The sequence below is a fragment of the Nicotiana attenuata genome, unplaced genomic scaffold (genome assembly GCF_001879085.1).
Source record: "Nicotiana attenuata strain UT unplaced genomic scaffold, NIATTr2, whole genome shotgun sequence".
Classification (NCBI taxonomy): Eukaryota; Viridiplantae; Streptophyta; class Magnoliopsida; order Solanales; family Solanaceae; genus Nicotiana; species Nicotiana attenuata.
In genome coordinates, this window is record NW_017671184.1 from 211,847 (window position 1) to 221,571 (window position 9,725).

The 9,725-nt window shown below is 37.6% G+C and overlaps 1 protein-coding gene across 1 annotated transcript; it reads right to left on the reverse strand.

The window, feature by feature from the left end:
• Window positions 1-793: 793 nt before the first annotated feature.
• Window positions 794-8,516, reverse strand: LOC109206491. The gene is made up of 6 exons (XM_019369315.1): window positions 8,441-8,516; window positions 7,887-8,362; window positions 3,170-3,407; window positions 2,408-2,772; window positions 2,192-2,290; window positions 794-2,050 (listed from the first exon to the last, which is right to left on the reverse strand). The coding sequence occupies exons 1-6, from the start codon at window positions 8,514-8,516 to the stop codon at window positions 794-796; spliced, it is 2,511 nt and encodes an 836-aa protein (XP_019224860.1).
• Window positions 8,517-9,725: the final 1,209 nt, after the last annotated feature.

Consider the following 9,725-nt stretch of genomic DNA (forward strand, 5'->3'; position numbering starts at 1 on the left):
CGAAACCGTCATCGATAAGAAAAGTCAAAATTGACCGTAAAGTTAGCATCAGACTAAAGTCGGATCTCCGATCTACCCAAATCCGGGCTCTGATACCGTGTTACAAATCAAAAAGCAATTTGAGAAAGTGTTTGGAACGAGCTCTACGAGAGAGAAGACTGGAACCTTCCATTCTACTAAGAGGAAATCTGATAAAATGAGTCTTCTAGCAAAAATGAAATGTTGAAACTAGCTATTTATACTGAATACAAAATTGAAGGCTATCTTTACAAAGTGACTATATTTGCACGAATAAATAATGCTACTGAAGAAGTCTACAAGGCGGGTCAGATTTGATGTATTGGGCTGAGTCGTGTATTTGGGCGTCTGTACCAAGAACCCGGGCTTCAACACCAAGATGTCTTGGAATATCAGAAATAAGGTTCAAAACTTTAAAAGTCCAAAGGGTGCCAAGTAGCATAGCTGGTGATCTCTCGTTTTCAGAAAATTTTGCTGATATTTTATCACTAATAGTCATTGGAGAAAATTATGCATATGTATTGTTAGATGTTGAAATCTAGAGAAGAAACGAAGATTGCAAATAGCGTATGGTGTTTAAGAGAAGCTTCGAGAGAGAAAAGGAGAGAGCAGATATTTTCTCATTATTCCAAAATGAATCAATAATCTGTACATAAAAGAATGAAAGAAATGAATATAAATAGTGGGCCTTGACCCGGTGGCCCAATTACAACCAATACTACATAACATGGGCCACTTCTAATTCTGATTACAATAATAGGCCCAAATATAACCATCAGCCTTTGTCTAATATTCTAACAGTCCCCATCAAGTTGGAGGGTGATAAAACTCGCAACTTGCAAAGATGATAATGATGAGCAGGACCAAGAAGTGCTTTGGTAAGAATGTCAGCAACTTGAGCATAACTAGAAACATGTGCCAAGCTAATCAGCCCATCACCAATCTTGCTTCGGACAAAATGACAGTCCAACTCTATATGTTTGGTCCGTTCATGAAAAACTGGATTGCGAGCAATATGCAAAGCTACCTGGTTATCACAGTATAAAGAAACAGGAGAAGAAGAAGAAGGAATACCAAAATCATATAATAATCTGGAAAGACAAGTAACTTCAACTGCTGCTTTACTCATGGCCCTGTATTCAGCTTCAGCAGAAGAAAGAGAGACCACAGGCTGTTTCTTAGATTTCCAACTCACCAAACAGTCTCCCAGAAAGGCACAAAAACCAGTGACAGACCTTCTACTATCAGCACAAGAAGCCCAATCACTATCACAATATGCTCTTAATGCAAAGTTAGGAGAATGACTGAAGAATAACCCAAAATCAGAAGTCCCTTTAAAATAGCGCAAGAGATGTGAAGCAGCCTGCATATGAGGAACGCGAGGGGCTTGCAGGAACTGGCTAAGGTGCTGGACTGCAAAACTGATATCAGGCCGTGTGTGGGTTAAAAAATTTAACTTGCCTACTAAGCATCTATATTCTTCAGGCTTGGGCAAAGGATCACCAACAGAAGCCTTCAATTTCTCATTGAGAGTAAGAGGACAAACAACAATAGAAGAGGCAGAAGAGGCAAACGACTCTAACAAGTCATGAATAAACTTCTTTTGATGAAGAAGAACGCTAGAATCACAGTAGAGAACCTCAATTCTCAGAAAATAATTAAGATAACTAAGGTCTTTAATCCTGAACTGGTAATGTAGAAAGCCCTTTAAAGATGAAATCTCAGACAGATCAGTGCCGGTAAGAATAACGTCATCCACATACACGGCTAAAATGACCAAGGAAGAACCAGAACCCCTGGTGAATAGGGAGTAGTCATTTAAAGAATGAGAATATCCTCTAGAACAAAGAGCTTGAGACAATTTTGCATACCATTGTCTAGAAACCTGTCTCAAACCATAGAGGGACTTGAGTAGTTTACAAACTAAAGGAGGAGAAGAAGAAAAAGAGGGAGAAACAGATAAACCAGGAGGCACTTTCATGAAAACCTTTCCATCAAGATCCCCATGTAAAAAGGCATTATTAAGATCAAGCTGGAACAAGGGCCAGTGTTGTTTGACAGCCATAGCAATGAAGGTTTCAGTGTAGACATCTTGACAACAGGAGAAAAGGTTTCATGAAAATCAACCCCTTCAACCTAAGTATCACCTCTAACTACTAACCTGGCCTTATACCTCTCCAGGGGGTAACTCAACAATGTCCCAAGTTCTATTAGCCTCCAAAGCCTCAAACTCCTTTCTCATAGCCTCCTGCCACTCAGGGATAGCAGCAGCCTGTGAGTAAGTGTAAGGCTCAGGAATATGGAGCTATGAACTGGTTGCAGTGAATGAAACAGACTCAGAGCTAGAAGAAACATGGGCAGAAAGAGAAGTAGGAAGTGTGGAACATACAAAGTCCTGAAGATAAGCAGGGACAGTATGAGGCCTACTAGACCTTCTAAGAGGAGGAGGATCAGATGATGGAGCAGAAGAAGCAGGAACAGGAGAGGATAAAGAAGAAGGTGAAGCATCAGAAGAAAGGTCAGGGGTGAAAGGAGAAGGGGAAGGTATAGTAACAGAAGGAGATAGAGAGGAAGTTGAATCATGAGAGATATGTTCAAGAAGAACAAGTGGGGAAGAAGGACCAGGGATAGAAGTAGGTATAGAAGATGATGAATCATCAGAAAAGTGACCAGGAATGAGAAGAGAAGGCAAGACGGGGGATGGTGAAGGAGAATGTTTAAGAAAAGGAAAAATGTGTTCATGGAAAATTACATCTCTGGAGACAAAACAAGATTGAGTGGTCATATTGTAAAGTTTATAACCCTTTTTGGCAAAAGGGTAGCCAAGAAAAACACATGGGATAGACCTAGGATGAAATTTATCTTTATGGGTTTTAGGGATAGTGGAGTAAAAAGGCAACCAAAAAATATAAGAGGGGGAATATGTAGGAGCCTTGCCAAATAGTAGCTCATAGGGACTCTTGTGCTTGAGAAGAGGGGAAGGGAATCTGTTTATTAAATAGGTGGCAGTAAGGAGACAGTCTCCCCAGAATTTTATAGGAAGATGAGATTGAAATAAAAGAGCCCTGGCAGTTTCTAACAAGTGCCTATGTTTTCTCTCTACCACAAGAGGTTTGATGAATAATTCCTTTTTCAGAAAAGAAAAGGGAACCAGAAGAAGAAGAAGAACCTAGCTTTAAAGCATTGTCACTCCTCACAGTCTGGACTCTAGTTTGAAATTGTGTTCCAACCATGGAAATGAAGGCCTTCAATAGGTCAAAAGCATTGCTTTTTGCCCCCATTAGGTGTGTCCAGGTAGCTCTAGTGTAGTCATATACTATAGTAAGGAAACACTTAGCACCAGAGTGAGTAGGAGTGGAGTAAGGACCCCAAGTATCTATGTGAATAAGCTGAAAGGAATGAGTGGACAGAATAGAACTATCAGGAAAAGGGAGTCTAGTTTGTCTTTCCAAGGGGAAAATAGGGCATGTGTGTCACACCTCCTTTTTTACACATCTACCCCGAAGGATAATGTATAAGGGCGTTTTTCCATTTAAAGTGACATTATTCGAAATGGGATTATTTATTTGATTTTAGAGTCGCTACTTGGGATAGGTTTGGCTTTTGGTGTCCCAAGTCACCGATTTAACTTGAATCCCAAATCGAGGAAAATTTTCGACTTCCCAATTGGAGCCTGCGAACCAGAAATTCTGAATAAGGAATTCTGTTGACCCGAGGGAAGGTGTTAGGCACCACCGGATCCCGTGGTTCTAGCACGGTCGCTTAACTTATTATAAATGGCAAAAATCTGATTTTTATACATGTTATCCTATAGTGCAATTTTAAAATTATTTACCTCTTTAATTAAATTTTTTAAAGAAAGTGAACGTCGTTTAAAACGTATTTTTGGATCTTGTCACATGAAATGCACCCGGACACTCGACACATTTTATTTAACGTTTTGGGATTTGGATTTGGGTTGCATGAAATGCACACCCGTTTTTAGGAAGGTAAAATTATTAAAAAGCGCGCCTAAAGCGAATAACGTGTTATTAACTTTGCAGGAGGCAATGAAAATTCGCTAAATGGCACGTCCCAAATGCTACGTATTTTAATATACACAATTAAAGAGGGCCACGCAATTCGTGAGTTTTATTTGGCGTGGCGCACCTCATTTATTTTAAAGGCCGCCCTAAAAGGGACTATTATTTTCTAGTATAGATTGTTTCTAAAAAAAAGAAACCTAATTAATTAGCTTTGTCAATTACTATTATTAAAAGTAAAATCAAGAAATTTGGGCCTCAAGTTCAAGTCCACGCTTGAACAAGAGAAAAATCTCTTAATTCAAGCATGCTACTTAACTAGAAGGCCCAAAACCTATGTTACAAATTTAATCCCATAATCTTAATACAAATTCCAGCTCTCATCACTTTTGGGCCTTGAAAATTGGCCCAAGAATATGAAAATATCATCAGCTTATGAAAAACGGCATGCGTTGGGTCTTTGGCATACAAACTTCTAGGCCCAAATCTCATTTAAGTACAAGGCTGTCAGGTTTTGGCCTGCATGGGCCCACAATTGAATATTGATTTCTATATGGATTTCTAACCATTAATTTTGATTCACAACTTATTTAAATGGGAGATTGGTTTAAACTCCAAATATTGATTTTATCAGATAACATTGAATTTAATCATCACAGGCATACTCGACTCATATACTTAGCCAACCGTATTGAATTTAAGACTTCAAAACCAAATCAGTTTCAATCAACACATTCTATGGGTTCTTATGCGTGACTTAAACCTGTAGATGAACAATTAAACTATTTACTGCATTTGAACTCTAAAACATGTTTGATCTAGCGTTAATATGAACACACAGTTCATTTTAGATTCCATTTCGAATCAGTAGCTTATCTCGAATTTAACCTTCTAATGAATATGGCAACTACACTTGAATTAACCATACTAAAACTGATGCTCCTGTTAACTTATCATGACAGTTTGAATACCCAATCATCAATCACAGATGCATGTTTATGATTTCAGAACCAGTTTCAGACTCATAACAGTCTTCAATAAAAAATCGACCTAATACATGAGATCAAGCTACGTATACTAAGGCTAACACTAGATGAACAATCATCAGTCCAAAAGTCTCAAACAGTCCAGTTATTCAGTCCAGTTATACAGTCCGTAGTTCATGTAAATACAAATCAAAGCCAAACTATACTAAACTAACATATATCAGCAGCACCTATCTAACTATAGATACATGATGATCCAAACAAGCACAGTTCTGGAAGCAAATGTGTGAACATTTTTATTTCATTCCCAACTCAAAGCTACAGCAAGTCAAATTCAAGGTGTGTACCTGGAATTGAGTGAACAAAAGAACAAAGGAGGTCAGCAGTGTTAGACAGCAGGGAAGGCAACAACAATCAACAGCTTGAGACAGTGTTGTAAATTGAGAAGCAGTATCAAATAACCAAAGACCAATTTCAGCCAGCAAACACCCCAAAAATAGCTTGAATAAACCCAAAAGGACTCGACATTGAACCCAGGAAAACTAGGAACTCGAATTGACAACTAAACTTGAAATAATCTAAGAAAGTTTCAATGTAACGGTACTTTTTTTTTTGGAATTTTCTGTTGCTTTTACTTTTTTTTTTTGGTTTTCTGAAGAAAAACTGGATCTGAGATGAAATTTTTTTTTTAATTTTTCAGACCTGAAACCTCTAAGAATTTTGTGTGAACTTTCAGCTTTTTTTTAAAACTTCGAGGAACTTTTGGGGGGAGTTTTTAGATCTGAAACTTTTTTGGGAATTTTCAGGGGTTCCACCCTTGGGAAAGAAGGCAAGGGCACTGCCTTTTACAGGTAGAAAATTAGGGGGAAGCTTCTTGATTTCACTTACCCCTTTTCCCCCCTTTTTATTTTCAGTTTTTATTCAATAGTCCTTCATTTTCTGACTTGTTTCTCAAGTTACTACCCTAAGTTCTGAAATTAGCATTAAGGCCCTATTTTAGAAGGTCCTAGAAGATTCTAGATTTAACTACAGCATTCCTACCCAATCTTGAATACCCAAACTACCCCTGAACTTGTTTTGAAATTACTAACCTAGTACTAAACTAAACCTCAACCTCTTTTACCCTAATTAAAGACTATCAGCTATAACCAAACAGATTAAACTAATTAAAAACTAAATAATAACAACCATGGAATCACTGATTAAAACAAACACTAATAACAAAAAATTAAAATCGAATACTAACTGGAGAAATCAAAGCCTATGCTACCAAATTAAAACCTATATCAAACATATTCAAACAAAGATTAAACTAATATCAAAAATCAACAAAACAGGATCAATTCTAAACCACATCGAGACAAGAATTAAACTAAAAAGATCAAAACAATCATAGGAACAGAATAAAGAAAAAACTTATTGTTTTTAACCATTCTTGTAATCTAATTAGGTCAATATTCATGCCAAATTTTATCTGAAACAAAGGCAGCAACTTGAACACTCAAAAAAATAGGAAAAGAAAAGAAGAATGATTCAAAAGAAACAGAAGAGAAGAAAAGAAACAAAAATAAACAGAAGAAGAAAAGGAAAGGAACTCACTATGTGCCCTGATATTCACATATGCTAGGAAAGGCTCTCTCATGAATTGATTTGGCCTTGACTTCAAAAGGTCGAACCCTAGATGCGAAATTGGAGAAATTCGGTTGGGATTTTTGTGAAATAACCATGAGTGTGGAGCTTAGGGTGGCCTGGGGATTGTGGGGTACAAATTTGGTACGATTTGGGTGGCGGCTCCGCCGTGCACGGTGGTGGCGGCGCCTAGGGTTCGACATATTTGGAGGTTCTGGTTAGGCCTTGACGGGAACTAATCATGGATTCATGATGTGGAGGAAGAGATGAAACCATGGTGAAATTTTGGAGGCAGTTGGAGCTCCGCCGCCGCCGCGGGCGATTTCCGGCGGCGGTTTGCGGCGGAAGGCGGTGGGGTTGAACAGGGTACGAGGAGGGTGAAGTCTGGTCTCTAGGGTTCCTTAGAATTTTAGGACACTTTTATTTTAATTGATTTAAACTATAGAGACCGTTGGATGATAAAAAAGAACGGACTAGATTGATTTAAACCTGAAGATCTCAAAACGACGTAGTATTGGCATGATACTACGTCGTTTGAATGGTCTGGAGGACTGGGAGATTGGACCGGGTAAAAGGGCGGGTTTGGGCCGTTTTGGCCGGACTTGGGGTATTTTAACTTGGGCTAGTCAATTTAAATGAAAAATGGCCCAAAGCTGGCTGGCCCTTTGCTTCTTTATTTCAATTTTTTTTATTTGTTTTCTTCTTTTTCTTTTCATTTATTTAAATTTTGAATTTTATTAAGTACAAAAATAAAATATAGCCAAAACCTGATCTAATTCTAAAATGAGACTAATTAATTCTCAAAAATTAAACGAATCCTAGTTTAAGGAAAAATCAAAAATTTGCAAGTAAAACAATATAAAGGACTATTTTTAATTATTTTCTCCTGTTTTCAATGATGTTAATTAATCTAAAAATCTAGAATTGGGTCCTAAATGCAAGTATACTATTTCGTAATTTTCTTTTCATTTTTATGACAACTAAAAATACACACAAAATGCAAACAAAATACAAAATCATGCAGTTAATTTCTAAAGATTCAAATACTAAAAGAAAAAATTATAATTTTAATGAATTCTATAGGAGTAATTTAAGCGCGACAAAAATCACATTCTCACAATGTGAATGACTGATTAGAAAACAAATCACTATTAATACCAAAAATAAATTTCATTTTTGAAAATGGTATATGGCCAAGTCTATAATGCCAAACAACATCAAAATTATTCACTTTATTTGAAGCAGCCATGGTATTTATAGATGAATTGTCATTGGCAGCAGTTGCATTAGAAACTACAGGTAAGGAAGAAACATGTAAAGAAGAAACAACTGAAGAACAAGAGTTTACATGAGCAGAGTCAATAGGTGAAGTCACATGCTGAAATAGCTTGTAAAGTCCAGTGTCCAGTCTACCAAGCACCAATGGCTTCTTCACTGAAGGGCCCTGGAAAGTGCAAGCAGACTCGGTAAACTGAACAACATCATCACAATGATTTAAAAGTTTCTGAACAGATATGAGATTATGTTTGAAACTGGGAATGTAAAGAATATTATGAAGGATTAAATCAGGGAATAAAGCTAAAGAGCCAACATTGGTGACTTTTACTTTATGCCCATTTGGGAGAGACACAAGATAAGGAATGGGAAGAGTGATAATATCAAAAAGTAAACTCTTAATGGAAGTCATATGATCAGTAGCTCCAAAGTCTATTATTCAAACAATGCCATTCACACTAGATAACATACAAGCTCCATAAGAAACACCCTCATAAGGCATGAACTTACCAGCAAAGTTAGCAAAAGCCAAGAGAGGTGGAGAGTGTGGGGAAGCAGAAAGTTGGAATTGTTGTAATAAGGTCATCAGCTAGGAGTATTGATCCTTGGTAAGGCCAGGTATCACAGAAGACTCCTCATGCTCAGCTGGACCAGCAGAACTACTAGGCACAGAAGAAGCACTAGAAGGTTCACGTTCAACATGTGCAGCAGTTCTGCGAGGAGGAGGTCCTTTACTGAACTTGAAATGAGAAGGATACCCATGCAACTTATAGCATTTATCTACGGAATGACCAGGCTTCGTGCAGTATTTGCAGATAATTGAATTCCTGGTGCCCTCAAAAGAAACCTTGGAGGAAAATGAGGACTTAGAAGTCCCAGCATGAAATGAAGCAGATTGAGATGTGAATTGGGAGGCAGAAGACACATGTCTCTGTTTCTTATCAGATAATAGAATATTGTACACATTTCCAACAGATGGAAGTGGCTTCATCATTAGAATATCGTTGCGCGTTTGCATGTAGGTATCATTCAGACCCATAAGGAACTGATAAACCTTCTGCTCTTCATCATCAGCAGCTTTGCCCCCACAAGTACAAACTCTGACCATATAAGATGCTATCTTATCCCAGAGTTGTTTGATTTTGTTGAAATAAGAAGCTATGTCTAAAGATCCTTGGGAAATATGAGCTAATTATTTCTTTAGTTCAAAGACTCTAGCCCCATCAGCCTTACCATATCTCTCTTCCAATTCACACCAAATGTCCTTGGCATACTCAGAATATTCTACGCTAAGAGATATTTCTTTTGACAAAGAGTTAATCAACCATGACACCACAAGATCATTACATCTTTGCCACTGGCATGCCAGAGGGGACCCAGAAAGTCGTTTTGTAGAGGAACCACCAATAAAATCAAGCTTATTACGAATGGAGAGAGCAACTAAAATGTTTCTCCTCCAGCTGCCATAGCAGGTTCCATCAAACGGATTAGAAACCAAAGAGGTTCCCAGTACATCTGATGGATGCACATATAGAGGATGACAAGGATGCGTAAAATCATACTCATGAAACACAATACGAGATGCAGTAGATGAAGAAGAAGGCGTAATAACAAGATTATCATTCGTCATCGAGAGAAAATAGAACAACAAACACAACAACCAACAAAGTTATGAGATATGAAGAAGAAACTGATTTACCTCTTTCTTTTGCAACCGAAAAGAGAACAACCTTGTGAAAAGAAGAAGAAACTTTTGGCGGCTCAGCAAAATACTGATGAAGAAACCCTAGCTTGA